We start from the raw sequence: 18069 nt of genomic DNA, 5'->3' as shown, positions 1-18069 counted from the left end.
CTGTACTATGGTACTGGGTAAACTGCGATGAACTTGTTTGAGAGCACCCTCCTTGGTTATCTCCTCCACGGTCCTTCGGTCCTTCGTGTGATGTTGCAAACTTCCCCAGGCAGACACTCAGGGCCAGTCTCTCAGGATGCTTTGCTCTCTTTGTGTTTCTCCCGAAACATGAAAGAGGTTAGAGGTAGCCTTCCCTCAAAATGGCACCCCGCTGTCTTACAGAACTCTACTGGACAGCCCCAGAGCTGTTGCGCCTTCAGGAGCTTCCATGGTCTGGCACCCCACAGGGAGATGTTTACAGCTTTGCTGTTGTCCTGAGGGACTTGATCCACCAGCGGGCCTGTGGGCCCTTTGATGACCTTGAGGAGGCTCCAGAGGGTAAAGCTGCTCCCTGGGAAGGGAGTGAGGGGTGTGTGTGGGAGGGGAGGAGGGGGAGGGATGTGGTGGGAAATAAGGGATGATGAGGTGGACAATAGTCAGAATCTCTCTCTCTCTCTCTCTCTCTCTCTCTCTCTCTCACTCAAATTGTCCAAAGAACGACAACTAAAAAGACTGGTCTTTAGGCTGCCATCCCCCCATGATGACTTTCAAAGCCGGAAGCTTCTGTGAGTGTAGGCAGTTTCTTTTAAACCATGCTCCAGTTCTGCCCTGAAACTGGAATTTACAGTGTCTACATTTTAATGCCTAAAATATATTCTGAAACAATTCCTTAAAGCAATTGTGTTTTACACCCGAACTAAAGCTATTTAAAGTGAACACTTTAAACTTAAACAAAACTCAAGATCTAGGCAGGCAGGCACTCCTGAATTTGGAGCCAAGCCATTTCACACATGCCCTGGCTGAGTCCACGGAGAAACCACCTGGATCCCCCCACTCACGTGTGCTCTTGGCCACTGCAGTCAACGCGCTTCTCTCTGTAGCAACTTCAGGCTGGTCACATGGGCCAGTGTCTTCATGATAGGGAAAAAGGGGGCGTGTGCTTGGATTACAAACAAATAGGCACAAATAGGTTTGCTTTTCATGCTTTTCTTCAAATAAGCCTGGCTCCCTGTGCGCAGCCGCCCAGCGGTTCTCAAACTCTAGTGGGTGCCGGAATAACCTAGAAGCTTGCTGAAACACAAGGGTTGCTGCTCTCCCAACTCTGCCTCACGATTCTGGCTTAGTAGGTCTGGAGGGAGGGCCTGAGGATGTACACTTCCCTCAGAGTCCCTGCAAAGACACGTTTGAGAAGAGTGGTTTTGGGCCAGCAGCTAGAGTAGCAGCCGGAAACTTCAAGTGTTGTCTCAAGCCCCTCTCCAAATCTGTTCTTCTGGAAATATGGAAACAGGCCCAGAAGTATTTACTCAACCTCCCCAACCTCAGGCCAAAGACAAAGAATGACTGCCTAAAATTAGCTAATACACTGTAGAAATGATGGGATGGAAATATCAGGCGCATGTTGCTAGGTAACAAGTCCACATCCCAGAGGTAATGTCAAGGTCCGTTATCTGATGAACTCTCAAGGAACTCCTTAGAGCTAAACCCAGGACTAGCAGAAAACACATTACTATCTTCCATCTCTGCTTCTATGGCCATTGCTTCTCATCATGTTTTAGTTTTACTCTGAGATGTAAAACAAAATTACTTAAAAGTGCACCTTTTTGGTATTAAAATGTAACTTAAAGCCCTAGTTCACATACAATGTTGTTTTGGTTTGGAGTTTTGAGAGGGAGTTTCATTATGCTACTTTGGCTGGCCTGGGACTCGTTGTGTAGATCAGGTTGCCCTCCTCAGGGCTTGGATTTCGAGAGGGTACCACCACCCAGCTAAGTGTAGTTTGTAACCTATATTTTGTGTTATGTTATATTAGCCTTTGCTTTATTTAGGTTGCCTTAGTTTCTTCTGGCTCAGTATCTCATCTTGGGTGCCACACTGTGGTTGTTTTCTTGTTGCACCCACTAGCACAAATCCTCTGACCCCGCTTATAACCTTGGCATTATTGAGAAGTACTGATCAGATTTTTTTTGGACATGTTTATGATCTGTGTCTACACCTATGTGTGTTTGCGCACATGTGTGTATGGGTGCACATGCATGTGTAAGACTGAGGTTGTTCTCTGTATCTCTCCAACCTATACATCAAGGCAGGGTCTCTTGCTGAAATCAAAGCTTGCCTTTCTAGCTATCCAAACGAGCTGGCTCACTTGAAAAAGTCCTTTTGCAAGTGTTGGGATTATAGGCAGGCCACCACAGCCATCAGGCATTTACATAGATTCTGGGGATTCATGGCACGTACTTTAGCCAGGGAGCTATCTCCCAGGCTGCTGGCCAGATATTGTGTAGATAGCTTCTCATTTTTTCTTTTTCTCATGGATATTCTGGGGTTACTGTGTTGAGGTAAGCCTGTTGACGTAATTTGTCACTTTTGTCATATTGCCAGTTCTTAATGATGTAACTGTGAACACAGCTGTCAAAGCTGATGCTGACCTTGGTCACCTGGATCCTTGTTGCTGTCTCCACTGTGGAGAGTTCTTGATTTTATCCTTCCATATTGAAGGAAGTCATTATGCATAGGCCGATTAAATCAAGAATCACTGTAGATATCACATAGAATTCCCTGTGATGGGTTTATCTACTTGATTCCATGTATCTGTGTCTTCAATTGTAAGGACTCATGGAACATTTCTCCTTAATGTGGCTGCTCAAATGTTTGTATTTCCGGCTGTCCAGTTTTGGCTGGTGGCATGGACTCTGAACTTCTCTTGTGTTTTGTTTCACTTTTGAGTGCTTTTCTACTTACTGGTACCACAGATGCCCCAGGCTTGTCTTGCACATCCTCACTCAGCACGGTACATCCCATACTCAGTACAAGGAGCAGGCCGTTCTCCAAGCAGCCCTGGCTTCTTTCTTTGGATGGGGAAACTCAGACAGTGAGCATGCATTATGCTACTGCAGCGTTGTTGCTTCCAGCCCCTCTTTGGTAGATGGGTGTGTAGATATGTGTAGCGAGCCATATGCGTACCTGTGAGACACAGTCATGCACCCGCATCTACAGTAAGCTAGGTGTGAGTTCAAAACGACATGGCCAGCTTGACCTCACCGCCACTATCTTTCCCTCTGGTCTGTTGCACATCTGTAACCTCCCTCTCCAATGGTGTGAACCTGACTGCCAGCTGCTGTCTGTATACTTATTTGTTCAGTCATGATGACGTGTGTGTGTGTGTGTGTGTGTGTGTGTGTGTGTGTGAGAGAGAGAGAGAGAGAGAGAGAGAGAGAGAGAGAGAGAGAGAGAGTGTTTTAAACTTGTTACCAGGACCCCACAAGAAGCAACTGCAACATAGTAGCCATGAATGGAAGAACTGTGGGTAGTTTCCTTTGTCTTTTTGCTCTATTTCAGGCATTTTGTGGGCCCTCCACCCTGCTTTAGGGAAGTCTCTCTCTCACACACACAGCACAGTGAGAGCCTTTCCTTATAGCCTGAACACCATTTCCAGCTTGTCTCATGTCCTGGCTGACTTTCTTAAAGCAATGCTTTTATTCCTTAAACTTAACTGTATAATGGATTTGCCTACATGTTATCAAATATTCGGTGCCTGTGTGACCACCATTACACAGTCGAACAAAAGGTGATACTTACCTATTCCTTCCCTATTTACCTACTTAACCCTCTCCAAAACTCTCAGCCACATCCAGACTATAATTTTGCTTTTCTAGACCTCGTTACCGGATCATGAACATAAGCATCCTTCTCACACTGGCATGCATTCAGTGTTCATTTATATTGTTGCCACACAGTATTATTTTGGGTGGGGGCATTCTTTGTATAGCCTTGGCTATCCTGGAGACTAGGCTGGCCTTGAACTACAGCCATCCTCCTGCCTCTGCCTCCGCTAGTGCTGGGATTACAGGTGTGTGCCACCATGCCCAGCTGCAACACAGTGGTTTTATATCAAAATACGAATGTACTACTCTCAAAATATTTTCTGTTCTAAAAGGTAGGAATGTAATACTTAACAATTGCTGCTAGAAGCCAATGGAGAAGTGAAATAAAGCAGGTTTACAAAGGCGGACAGACAGGGAGACAGTGGCATTTATTTATTAAAACCACTTTAGTGAAGCCCTGGATACAAAATTGCATGGAACACACTTTGGAGAGTTGGGCACCAAAGGCCTCTCCATTTGTAAGGTCCCTAGAGAAGCTCAATTTTAAAGTCTTGGCTTGGAAATGGAAGGGTCAGAGGTTGTATATACATTTCTACTGGACTCTTTTTAATTTCTAGAAGGACCTAGAACATCGATGCATATATCTACATTGTCCGGGAGTTCAAATATATTGTTTAACTTTGTTTTCAAACTGGAGAACACCAGGACCACTTAGACAGGCGTGTGCCGAGCGGCAAACTGCCTGGGTTGTTTATCCAAGCCCCACATGGGTTTCAGAGATCATCAGGCGCATCAAAGACCCCCGGGGACCAGTTCCACTTCGCCCATCCCTGTCAGAGGATAAAGGCGATGGACGGATTGTAGTCCTGGTGAGGGCGTGTTGGGATGAGTCTCCAGAGCAAAGGCCCACCTTTCCTTACATCAGGAAGATGTTACGAGAAGCCAGTCCCAGAGGGTAAGTTAAATGTGTGGTAGATGCTTCCCTCTAGTCATGTAGCTGCTGGGAACTGAGAAATTCACGGCTGAGACAGGTTCTGTACGGCTCTCCTCTCTTCCCTTTCCTCTCCTTCCACTCCTTCCCTTTTATTCCATTCCTTTCCTTCCCTCCCTTCCTTCTGCACCCCTCCTCTTCGGCCTCTCTTACTCATCTTCCTGTCCATCCCCTCCCTCCTTCTGTCATCATGTAAGCACATAGTGTCCACCATGTGCTGAAGACTCTTCTACATGCTAAGGAGAAGCAGCGGAGTCCTCCACTGTTCTCCATGCTAAGGAGGAGCGGCGGAGTCCTCCACTCTTTCACATGCTAAGGAGGAGCGGCGGAGTCCACCACTGTTCCACATGCTAAGGAGGAGCGGCGGAGTCCTCCACTCTTTCACATGCTAAGGAGGAGCGGCGGAGTCCTCCACTGTTCTCCATGCTAAGGAGGAGCGGTGGAGTCTTCCACTGTTCCACATGCTAAGGAGGAGCGGCGGAGTCCTCCACTTTTTCACATGCTAAGGAGGAGCGGCGGAGTCCACCACTGTTCCACATGCTAAGGAGGAGCGGTGGAGTCCTCCACTGTCCCACATGCTAAGGAGGAGCGGCAGAGTCCTCCACTGTCCCACATGCTAAGGAGGAGCGGCGGAGTCCTCCACTGTTCCACATGCTAAGGAGGAGCGGCGGAGTCCTCCACTGTTCTCCATGCTGAGGAGGAGCGGTGGAGTACTTGTTTATTTTGTGAATCAGACATTAGTAATCCCACTGTCCACTGGGCCCGTTCAGTCTTCTCTCGTCAGTCAAAGCTCTTTTTCCCATGCTGCTTTGATACTGCCTTAGTATCTTTTTCAAACTTTTATTCTAAGGATCATAATGAATAGCTTGGTGTTGGGCCACAGGACAAAAAACATTTGCTAGAGTTAAATTATCATGAATTTGTTTTATTCTACAGTGCCGAGGATCAAATCTAGGGCCATGTGTGCTAGCAAGGGGGTACTAGTGAGCCAACCTCAGCCTTATTGTTGCTGACCGACTTCGTGTTAAGTCTACCTCTCAAACCCTTTTTCCAATAGCAGGTTCCTACATATCAGGGTGATATTACCATTTAGAAAGTATTTATTTATGTGGCTGTGTGTCAGCAGGTGCCAGAGATTAGTGTTAGATTCCATGGAACTGGTGTTACAGGCGGTTGTAAGCTGCCTTGTCAGTGCTGGAAACAAGAGCAGGCAGTGCTACTAACCACTGAGCCATCTCTCCAGCCCAAAGATAGTGTCTCCTTTTTTCTTAAGGCACATTGTTACTGTGCAGCTCTGCCCGCCTTGGAATTCCTGAGGTGGTGCAAGTAGGTATTGAACTCACAGAAGTTTGTCTGCCTTTACCTCCCCAGTATTAGGATTAAAGGTGTGTGTTTTCACTCCTGGCCCGATACTATAATTTTTAAAACATTGAATGTTTAATTTCACAGAGGTAGCTTGAGGAGGCAGAAGGAGCTCAGGCCTGAAGTATCTTCTTCTAACTTGCCCATTTAACTTAGCATTCTTATCATAACAGCCTGTGTTCTTCTCCAGATGACAACAGTTCCTTCCTCCCTCCCTCCCTTTCCCCCTCCTCCTTCTCCTCCTCTTTCTTTTTGAGACAGGGTTTCTCTGTGTAACCTTGCCTGTCCTGGACTCACTTTGTAGACCAGGGTGGCCTCGAACTCACAGAGATTCTGCCTCTCAGAGTGCTGGGATTACAGGCTTGTGCCACCACACCCGGCCGCTACAACAGCTTTTTTTATTGCTAAATTTTATATTATTTTAACCATTATTTGAAACAAAATATGATGCTTCAAAATATGTAAACTTTCTGGAATCATTAAACCAAGCCAGTTAACAGAACGCCTCTTGAATTTGTAGATATGTCCTTGACTTTCCTCAGACAATATGGTCCTAACAGCAGGACAACGTATTTCCTATTGTAGTCTTATCCATCTCATCAAGAAGGTGAGGGATTTAGGTGATTTCTCAGGGATGTTTCTGGAATGCAGCCCTGTGGAATCTAGACAAGATCCATTTTGGGCAATCTAAGAAATGCCCCATCCTGCGATCTGTACTTTTTCACTTGGTTGTGACCACGGCAAGGAGCATGCTGGAAAGTGAGGAAGAGCCGTATCAAAGGCCACTGCCAAACGTCTGCTGGCCACAAGACTCACACCTAGGCAGTTTATACACATTAGCTCCAGGAATTCCCCAGAAAACCACATGCAAGCTACATTTCTCAGACGAGTAAACCGAGGCCCAGAGTAATAAAGGGCCTTCAGCTCAGGACCATGAACTCTTTGCTGCGGCAGGCAGCCCTTTAGTGTAAGAAGTATCCTCCTGGGATATGTGATTGGGAGATGCCTATCCACTGTGGTCCTATGGCTCCCGGAAGAGAATGCTCACCGCTGCTTTCTTTTAAAGCCGGGTGAGCATCTTGGATAGCGTGATGGGCAAGCTGGAAATGTATGCCAATCACCTGGAGGAAGTGGTGGAAGAGCGGACCTTCCAGCTGGCGGCAGAGAAAAGAAAGGTGGAAAAACTCCTGGCCACCATGTTGCCAAGGTATTCGGGAGCAACGGAGGGCAGGCCAAAACCAGGGCGAAGCGCTTTGCCGTCTTAGCGGATATTTCCATTGTTTTTTTTTTTTTTTCCCTAAGAGAGTATCAAGCACCATAAAAGTGGGAGGGAGGGAGAGAGGGCGGGAGGGAGAGTGGGAGGGAAGGAGGGAGGGAGAGAGGGAGGGAAGGAGGGGAGATTGTTTATTCATGCAAAAGTTGGCAAGTTTATTTACCTTTTGATGAAAGCACAGGCAAACTTCCCCAAACCACAGTGCAGTTTATGTGGAAGGTGGTGAGTGCAGTAATAGGATGTAACCACTAGATGGCAGGCTAGCTTCATGTCTGGCCACTAACGTGCCACCATTGCTCCCATCAAGCTAAAAATCTTTCAGCTTTTGTTCTTTTTCCACCTGTGTGTGTTCTCTGAACACTAGATAGAAGCATTTGCTGTAGGCGTTCTTGTACACTTGTATGCCACACAAGGCGTGGAAGAGAATATTTTCTTTATTTATTTTGAGATAGGGTTTCAATATGTAACCCTGGTTGCCCTTGTACTTAACTGTGTAAACAAACAAGGCTGTCTTTGAACTAGGGAGATCTACCTGGCTCTGCCTCCTGAGTGTTGGGATTAATGGTGTGTTCCCTCATATCTAGTTAGAGCAGTGGTTCTCAACCTGTGGGTTGCAACCCCTTTGGCAAACTTCTATCTCTAAAAGTATTTATATTATGATTCATAATAGTAGCAAAACAACAGTTACAAAGTAGCAAAACATGAGAACATGAGAAACTGTAGGAAAGGGCTGCAGCATCAGGAAGATTGAGAACAACTGGTCTAGAGCGTAGGGGATAAGAGAACAGTTGGTTGAAGTGAAAATGTTGGCGTGTGGACTGGTGAGTGGCTGCAGTCACTTTCACACTGCACACGACATGTGCCTTTACCACCAAACTCTAGAAGCAACAGAAAGGAACAAGATGCTTTTAGTGAGAAACTGTTTTTAATGACGTCATTGATGTGACCTGCCCCTGACCTCCACCCTCTCCTGCAGTTTATAGTCATCACTTAAAATATCTTTCTAGAGAAGTGCCAGCAAATAAGTGCATGCCAAAAAAATTCCTCTGTATGACAAATGTAATGAGTAAAAGCCTAGCCCACCAAAGCCAAAGGGCTGCAGGAGGGTCGACCTTGCCAAGAGCTGTGAAGGCGGAAACAAGCCTGAGTTCATTCAGGTCTCTCCTCTCTCTGATTTCAGCTTCGTTGGAGAACAGCTAATAGCCGGGAAGTCTGTAGAGCCAGAACATTTCGAGTCTGTCACCATCTTTTTCTCTGACATTGTGGGATTCACAAAGCTGTGCTCTCTCAGCTCCCCCCTGCAAGTCGTGAAGCTCCTCAATGACCTGTACAGTTTGTTTGATCACACAATTCAAACCCACGATGTGTACAAGGTGAGCGGTGACATACACAGACTCCTTACCCACGACGTGTACAAGGTGAGCGGTGACATACACAGACTCCTTACCCACGACGTGTACAAGGTGAGCGGTGACATACACAGACTCCTTACCCACGACGTGTACAAGGTGAGTGGTGACATACACAGACTCCTTACCCACGATGTGTACAGGTGAGTGGTGATGTATACAGACTTTTTATCTGCTATCTCCAGGCTGACTGAGGATAGACACACCTTAGTCCATCTCAATCCTTGGCATAAATTTAATATTTTATCTGTCTGTCTTCTTGGGAAAGGCCTTAATTAGTCACAAATGTTCATGCTTGTCCAGAGTTGCTGTGTGGTGCCTACAGATGGCTCAATCAGTAAAGTGATGGTCCTGCAAGCTGAATGACTTGAATTTGACCCACAGAATCATTTAAAAACAAGCAGGGTTTCGTGGTCCATAATCCTCAGCACTGAGGAGGCAGAGTCAGGTAGATTGCTGGGGTTCACGGCCAGCCATCTTAATTGTTGAGCTCCAGACCAGTGAGAGACCCTGACTCAAAATCTAAGGTGGACAGTGCCTGAAGAATGATAGCTGAGGTTTCCTCTGGCCTTCATTTACATGAACAAACACACACACACACACACACACACACACACACACACACACACACACACTCCACTGCTATAGACACCCTTTTCTTCCACCCATGACTTTAATCTCACAGTAAACATGTTTGTAAGGAGACACTGGCCAGCACTGGATGTGTGCCCTTCTTTAGATCCCCCGTGGATCTTGCTTTTGTTGGAATGATCCTAGGAATCCAGGGTGAAGACAGACTCCCCAAACTTAGCCGATCAGGCTGAGGATAGAGGGGAGATGCCAGCTATTGCCTGAGTGGTGCTACTCAAGGCGGCAGGCATGTAAACATGGTCCCCAGAGTGAGAGGGCCGAGGACAGCAAAGTGTGTGGTGATGTGGCTTTGTGTGTGTAACGGTGGCAATGCTGCTCTCTGAGCTGTTAGACCTCTTTGTGGAGAGGGTCAGGCCACAGTTAGGGGAGTGCCCTGTGCTTGTGCCCCACAATCCCACTAGGCAGTCACAACTGTACCACCTTACCCATGACCACAGAACTCTGCCCACATCCTGGGACAGCAAGATGTGGGGGACAGTGTGGCCATATCTCTGAGTGATGGACACTCAGTGCATTCCTCTAGTGTTCTCCACAAATGACAACTGTTCAAGGATGGCACAGAGAGCCTTTAAGAGCTGGTCCCTGCTTCTGCTCTGCCTAGGACCATGTCCCCTGGAATCTCCTCCTAGCTTTCTCTCCCCAGGGGCATTTGGCATGAGTGGTTATTATACCTGCTCTGTGTTGGTGAATTTTGTTCTCAGGAGGGGAAAAGTGGCCTTGAGCCAGGATAGACTTGTTGGGCAGTGCCTCTTGTAATTTTGGGGGCAGCAGAAGAGATGTGTTCCCACCACCTGATGAACACCGTGCCTTTCCACACCATCCTTGGGTTCTACTAAATACAACCGTGTCTGCAAAAGGCTTCTTGTCATCAGTTACTTCTGTGCCAATAAGGACTCTGGACTCTGGCTTATTAGGGGGGCTGATAGAGAGGAGCAGAGCTCAATGATACAAGATACGTGTGACTGAATGAATTAAATGGTGTTTAAACATTATATGACAGGAGGACATTTGGGTTGGCTAATATGAACTCCACTTGAGGGGTCCATGTAGGCTCTGTTTTTTAACAATTAAACTTTATTATACAACCCAACTAGCTTACACAAGAGGGAGAAAAGGTTAAAGGGAAAAAAGAGCGAACCTTCCGGTATCCGGTCCACGGGACAGGTCCTTAGGTGTCTCTGGCCTGCGTGCTGGTCCAGTCTGTTCACTGATCCATGTGTGTGCGTTCAAGCCTGGTTTGAACCTGCTGTAGCTCTCTCCTCTCTGCCTGCCTGAGTGCGAAGGGCGGTCTCCTTCTCCCATTGAGGGTCGATTAGAAAGACAATAGTCCAGGTGGAGTCCCCAGGTCTGCTTTCTGAATCCAGGCCCAGGATGGCTCCACTCAGTCTGTCACAAGGTATCCAGGGGGTGCCCAAAGGTAAAGCCCGCCAAGACTGCTTTCACCTGTGACAAAGCTTACAGTCTTTCCCACAGGTCCACATGATCCTTCTGGATTTACCTGACTTGTATGTGGCTGCTTGTCTAACTCCTTCTGAATGCGGACCAGGGAAATGTGGTACCAGGGTTATCATGTCTCTGAGGGGCAAGCAGTGGCTATGGGGAGCAGGAATGTTTTGTGAGAGAAATGGGACAAGGATAGACACTTGAAGAAACACTGGGCTTGGGCGCAGTGGAGATCAGCAAGAGTCACGCTTTGGATGGTGAGGCCTCAGGAGAGGGACTGGGAATGTCGGGATCTTGTTGTCTGAGCTCATTTCCTCCTCTGTTCAGTGCCTCTCTCTGGAAACCTATGAGTGCTCGGCTGTGTCTTCCAGGTTGAAACCATTGGAGATGCGTACATGGTGGCCAGTGGGCTCCCCATCCGCAACGGAGCTCAACACGCAGAGGAGATTGCCACCATGTCCTTGCGTTTACTCAGCACCACCACCCACTTCCAGATCGGGCACATGCCTGAGGAGAGACTCAAGCTGCGGATAGGCCTCCACACAGGTAGACACGGTCACTGGATGGCTATAGTGCCAGGGGGCCACAGAATGCACATATGTGTCCAGTCAGTTGATCTGTGTGGTGCAAGTAAGGGTACGCAGAAAGTCTGAGATGTTTTTAAAAACCGAGGCAGGCACAGCGCGGGAGCCATGCTGGGCTATGCCCCCGACATCCTTCCTTATGGTCTTCTTTCAATATATTGGCTTTTGTCAGATTGGCTTCTGACTTGCAGATGAATGGTCCTAGCTTGTCTTAATATTCTTTTATTACTTCTTTGAAAAAACATATTGATGGAGTCTTGCAACCCAGATGATGTTGGCCTGCCTCAGTCTCCCTGAAGATAACAGGCTCATGTCTTGATACCTAGTCCCTCCGCCCCTACATAAATTATGTAGCCACGGTCCTACCATCCAACCGAAAGCAAATCCATTCTCCAGTCATACTGTGAAGCATGGCTCCAAGGAGACACTTAAAGAAATACTTGAGTTAACTTCCTCTAGGGACTTGATGGCCCGTGTGGAGCCCAGCCTTGGGAAATGCAGACATTTAGACCATTAGACCATCCCACTGTTTCCTCCTCAGGTCCTGTGGTGGCCGGTGTGGTGGGGATCACCATGCCTAGGTACTGTCTTTTTGGAGACACTGTGAACATGGCATCCAGGATGGAGAGCAGCAGTCTGCGTGGGTATCATCTGTGCGGCAAGCACAGCATCCCTGTCCCCTTAGTTCTCCATCCGCTCCCTATCCCTCTCTCCCGTCTTCCCTCTCTCTCTCCCCCTCTCTCTCTTTCTCTCCCCCCTCTGTGTATATGTGTGTGCGTGCATGTGTGTATATGTGTGTGTGTGTGTGTGTATGTGTGTATAGAGGGCATGTGGCAGGTATTTCTCTCCTGGTATCCACCTTATTTTTTTGAACCAGGCTCTCACTGAAGCTCAAGTTTCCTGACCAATGAGGCTGCGTGGCTCCTGAGTTCTCAGAATTCACCTGTCTCCACTTCCCAACATTTGAGTTACAGATGCTCTGCACCCAGCTTTTACATGGGTGCTGGGGATCTGAACTCAGGTCCTCATACTTGCAGAACTAGCATTTCAACCCATCAAGCCATCCTTTCAGCCTTTCTTCCCATTCTTTTTTAAATCCTCCATTTCTTTTTCTTTTTTAATCAGGTCATTTATTTCCTTCAAATCCTAATCACAGCTTCTTCTCCATCCTCTCTTCCCAGTTCCCCCCTTACCCCCCTCACCCCCTTCACCTCCTCCCCTGCCCCCTCCCCCTCTCCCTCACCCCCCTCACCCCCCCCCCAACCCCCCCTCACCCCCCCCCCCCCCCCCCCCCCCCTCCCCTCCCCCTCACCCCCCTCACCCCCCTCAGCCCCCACCCCCCCCAGCCCCCACCCCCTACCCATCTCATCAGAAAGGGGGAGGACTCCCATGGATTTCAATCAGCCTTGGCATATCAAGGTGCAGTAAGACTAGGCTCATCATTTTCTATTGACACTAAAGAAGGCAGCCCAGTCAGGGGAAAGGGACACAGAGGCAGGCGATGGAGTCAGACACAGCCCCTGCTCCTGCTCTAGGATCCCACATGAGGACCCAGCTGTGCAGCTGTTACACATGTGCAGAGAACCGAGGTCCATGTGGTACTTGAAGTTTTGGCTAGAGCAGTAAGACAGCTGGAGGAGATCAAGGAGAGGCAAATTGGAAAGAAAGAAGTCAAAGTATTGTTATTTGCATATGATATGAGAGTATATATAAGTGACCCCAAAAATTCTACCAGGGAACTCCAATAGCTGAAAACAGATTCGGCAAAGTGGCCGAATAAAAATTTACAAAAAACAAACAATCAAAAAACAAAACCAAACAAACAGTAGCCTTTCTACAGACAAACGATAAAATGGGCTGAGAAAGAAATTAGAGAAACAACACCCTTCATAATAGCCACGTATAATATAAAATATCTTGCTGTAACTCTAACCAAGCAAGTGAGGACCTGCATGACAAGAGATTCACATATTTGAAGGAATAAATTGAAGACAATATCAGAAGATGGAAAGATTTCCCATGCTCATGGATCAGGAGGATTAACATAGTGAGAATGGCCATGATACCAATTTCTGACTGCCCTTAACAGACCTACACATAACAAAAGCATATAAACACAAAGCAAAGATTAGAAAATATTTTCTTTTCTGAAGGGCCAGACAATAAATATTTTAGGTTATAGGGGTCACATAATCTCACTTGCAACTACTTCTGATGTTGTATTTCAGGAGTAGTTCTGGAAACATGTTCTAGGAACAGCAAGATCAAGTTTCAATAAAACTTTATTTGCAAACACAAATAGTGTGCAGGCTATCCTGTGAGTAGTGGTGGTTCCATCTCTGATGTAGAGTGTGTTCCTGGTGGTGCAGAGAAAATCTATGACTAGGCCTCTAGGGAGCACCATACTCTTGTAATTTTATTGCACCAATGATTGCTTGAGGTATATATGCTATTTCTCAGTTGAAACATGGAAAAGTAATTCCTTGGTGCTTTAAGTTTATGTTGAATGTACTGATTCCTCCTAATGTATAAATACACACACACACACACACACACACACACAAATACACACACACACACACACACACACAAAGCTACTTCATCGCTCAAGTTAACCAACCAACTTTAAAACACATATGTAAGCCTGTCATCTTGTAAGGAGAGGCTTACAGTAAACCAGAAAGGTGCATGCTTAGCTTAGGCAGGCTCCAAATCTGTTCCCACTTGCACCTTTGGTTATGGTGACTTTTTCAGTAGCATGTCTTCAGTCCATCCTAGGAAGCTGGAGAAGCCCAGTGGTCTTCCACTCGTGGAGACTTTCAACTTGCAGAACAAGCCGCTTCTCTGTGTTCCGGAACCTTAATACCAGTATGAGAGCACAAGTAACCACTGACTGGGTGGTTAGGGTCTCAGCCTGCGTGCCCCAGACACTGACTAGATCCCAGGATAGCTTGGAACTTACAATGTAGTAAAAGCTGGTCTTGAACCCCCATCTCTGCTTCCCATGGACTGGGTTACGATATACCCAGGTATGTTGCTTTGTTTCATGAGAAATTCTGGAGAACAAAGAATGAGAGTAATGTTGGTCCCTTCTCCAAAGAAGCCTCCGTCCACCGACTCCCCCAGTGACAAGTCGGTAACTAGGCCATGCCTGATTTCTGGCAGCTCTCCGGATTCATGTTTCTCAGAGCACCGCAGAAGCCCTTCTAGCAGCAGGAGGGTACCATCTGCAAAAGAGAGGCACCATTTCAGTCAAGGTAAGGCTCTTCTTCACCTCCTCAGTTTGGGTCCTTGATAGACATATTGGAGAATTGGGGGAGATGAGTGAATCTCCACAGAGAGATGCCAGGAGGCTTCTGGGCATGGGCTCTCTCTCTCTGAACATGTTCATGGCTTCTGGATCTGCCCCCCCAGGAGATGGCTCAGGTGATTAGATATAGGTTTCCAATAGAAATGCCTTCGCTCTCACTCCTTAGTGGGCTATCTTTTCTGCTACCAAAGAGTCTTTCAGCTTCCACTTGAGCACAAAGCCACAGTGAACACAACCCTCTTTTCCTCTGTGTCCCTTCCCCCTGGGACCAACATGTTCAGATAGAGAGGGAAGAACTCCATTGGTTGACCTCAGTGATGCTAGGACCTCATCTCTATGTCATACAAACTATTCTTAGTGTTTCCTCTGCCTCCTTCCTCCCAACCCATCACTGACATGGTTGGATGATACATTCTACTTACCCGCCTCAGGCTTCCCTTTCCTGGGATTGGGGGCGGGGGAGGGTAGGAGAACAGATGCTCCTCTGGAGATGTGCTCAGTAGCATTTTGGAGATGGGCACACAGCAGCAATGGTGGTCACCACAACACCGGCTGTCTGGGTAGGGGTGGAAACCTAGGAAAAAGTGAACATGGAAGGGTTTGAGTTGTAGCTCAGAAAGTAAGTGCTTACCTAGCAAGTGTGAGGGGCCTAGGTTCATTCCCCAGTACTGCCAAAGATGAGGACATTGGGAAAGAAGTGAGAGAGAAGAAAATGACATCAACTCCCTGGTGCCAGTGCACTATATCCCTCCAGCAGGTGGAAAGGGGACCTGTTGGACAGCAGCATTGTAGAACCTTCTTGGGATGATGCCCATCCTTACTGGTAGCCGGACTGGAGGACTTAGTTGTGCATATGGAAGGTGGGCATGGTGGTAAGACAAAGCATTCAGATTCGGTGTACACAAGTATGTAAGGTAGTTTCCTTGGTCCTCAAGTGAAATGCAGACTTTATTTATTTATTTACTTATTTATTTATTTTTAGGATTTCAGAGAGTCAGGGGGAGAGGAAGCAATGAACTTTATTCTTTGCAGGGCTTTCTACAAAAGAGCATGTAAGATTTCATATATAAGGAGGTATTTCTCTCATAGAAATGGCTCCTGCTGCCTATCGGAGTAAGCCAGACCCAGCTTCCCTGTCAGGGACTCTTTGGCTCACCAGACCCCCCGCCCCTTCCCTTCCCACAGGGCAAGGGAGAACAGACGACCTTCTGGTTGAAAGGAAAAGATGGTTTCACAGTTCCACTCCCCGAGTTTACGGAGGAAGAAGATAAAGTTCCAGAGATCTTGTGAGACTCTTTCAAGATGTTTGTAGAACCCACTAAGGCCCGTGGGGATCCTTTTTGGGGGAAGGTATCCAATAGTCCTCTGCACAATTGTAGTTCCTGCATTGAGTCCATCTCCCACTAGGGGGTGCTGTCTGGTTGGTGTCCCTTCTTGTTCCAACCTTTGTGCTTTTGTAAGAGGTGGATGGATATTGGGAACTCATTTCCTGTCATGGCAGCTAAGGAGGCTTTTAGCCTCACAGCTCATGAATTGGCCTATAACCCATTTCTTCCAAGGAGAGAGGAAAAAGAGAACACGGCCTCACCCTCTCTTACTCTTTCTTACGACACTTTTCTTTGCACCTTGTATGTGCCCAGCCTACGTGGTTGCTTGGGAATGCAGGGAGCATTTGGATAAAATGATGCTCTTGAGACCCTTTTCTGTTGAAACAGCAAGGAATGAAGACGTGAAACCCACTGAGACCAGTTAGATGTTCCCTGTTGCTCATGTGCACTGTGGAGATGTTTTTGAGTACTGTATTGGGAAACAAACTACCTTTTGACCCATTGGAGGAGCTTTCATGTCAATATTTACAAAAATGTTCCATGTAATTCTTGCCTTTCTTCATAACCAAGGAAAGCCTTCCCCGTATTAGCCTATCTTCATAACCACCCCCTGAGCGTTCCCATTTGCCGTACTTTGTTTCTTCCTAGAGGCACATGGCTGATTTCTCTGGCTGTCAAAGAATTGCTCTCCTTGGTACAGTTCTGGAGAGAAACTCTGCTTCCTACCAATGCCCTCAGCATTAAGAAGTGGCCATCTTAGACTGGCACCTAAGAGGAGGGAAGGCAGAAGGCATCTGTACTAGGGAGTTTCTCCCTTCTACTCCAGTGTGGAGATGATGGGTCAGAGTCCATCTTCTTGGGCTTCCTACCTTCTTCCCTTGTTGAACATCATGTCTTCTTGTGCCAAACACTTTGCTCCATCATGAAAGAAAACAAATCATAATCTCTTGTGATTGATAGGCCAGTCCTTTTCCATCCACCCACCCATCCACCCAACCATCCATCCATTCAGAGGTTTAGCCTACTGTCTTTATGACAGGAAGCATGGCATCATCCAGGCAGATGGAGAAGGAGATCGGACTTTGACATCCGAATCCACAGGCAGTAGGAAGTGAAGCTTGAGCATTTTAGACCTCAAAGCCTGCCCCTTTTGGCACACTTCCTCCAACAAAGTCACACCTACTCCAACAAGGTCACACCTCTGAGTAGTGCCACTCCCTACGAGCCTATGGGGACCATTATTTGCTTAAATCACCACACCATCAACCCATCCATCCATCCACTCATCCATCTAACTCTTTAACCACCCACCCACCCACCCATTCATTCAACAGTTTATCCATCCATTTATTCACCCACTCATCTGTCCACCTACTCACTCACTATCATCTATCCATCCGTCCATCCGTCCATCCATCCATCCATCCATCCATCCATTCCTCTGAGAATTTTATGAACTCAAGGAACATGTGTTAAGTTTTTACTCTACTAGCTGCCACACTGGGAATACAGTAGAATATGAAACTTTAATTCCTCTTCATCATGAAGTTTAGTTGGAAGTAGACATTTTAAAAAAGATAGTAATGCAACATTAAGGACTAGTTGAGCTATAATAAAAAACAAAGCAACCAAATTATGTAATATTGTTATAGTAAAAGGACATTAGAAACTTATTTAGTTCCAGAGATGGGAATAAATCAGGTAATTGTCTATTATTCCATCTTTGTATTTGTATCAATGAGGTAATTTCCTTCTAGCCTTAACCCATCTGCTTACCTAAATTATATTCAAATAATACTTTGTTAAATCTGTCTTTATGTAATATTATAACATAAATATTTGATATTTAGATCTGTTCATGCACACAAAACACACATATAAATACACAGACACCCACATGCACACCTGTATCCATACAAAGACACACTCACATACATACATATACTGGGTATATATACACACAGAGGGAGAGAAGGAGAGGGAGGAAGGGAGAAATGGAATGAATATAGCTATTGTAGCTAGGAACTTTTATAGGAGCAGTTTCCTCAAATCTGTATCTAGTGTTGTGGGTGTGCTA

The 18069-nt window shown here is 46.6% G+C and overlaps 1 protein-coding gene across 1 annotated transcript in view; it reads left to right on the top strand.

The window, feature by feature from the left end:
• The window catches only part of LOC127189909 (guanylate cyclase 2G-like), a 42041-nt gene extending 25976 nt beyond the window's left edge, over nucleotides 1-16065 (top strand). The window contains exons 14-21 of the mRNA XM_051146967.1: nucleotides 223-378; nucleotides 4419-4596; nucleotides 7061-7201; nucleotides 8448-8640; nucleotides 11142-11316; nucleotides 11896-11994; nucleotides 14520-14611; nucleotides 15850-16065. Coding sequence (XP_051002924.1) covers nucleotides 223-378; nucleotides 4419-4596; nucleotides 7061-7201; nucleotides 8448-8640; nucleotides 11142-11316; nucleotides 11896-11994; nucleotides 14520-14611; nucleotides 15850-15954 — 1139 coding nt within the window. The 3' untranslated portion in view covers nucleotides 15955-16065. The remainder of the gene's footprint in view (nucleotides 1-222; nucleotides 379-4418; nucleotides 4597-7060; nucleotides 7202-8447; nucleotides 8641-11141; nucleotides 11317-11895; nucleotides 11995-14519; nucleotides 14612-15849) is intronic.
• Nucleotides 16066-18069: the final 2004 nt, after the last annotated feature.

Source organism: Acomys russatus, chromosome 5, assembly GCF_903995435.1.
Source record: "Acomys russatus chromosome 5, mAcoRus1.1, whole genome shotgun sequence".
NCBI lineage: Eukaryota > Metazoa > Chordata > Mammalia > Rodentia > Muridae > Acomys > Acomys russatus.
This window is presented reverse-complemented; position numbering and strand designations above follow the sequence as displayed.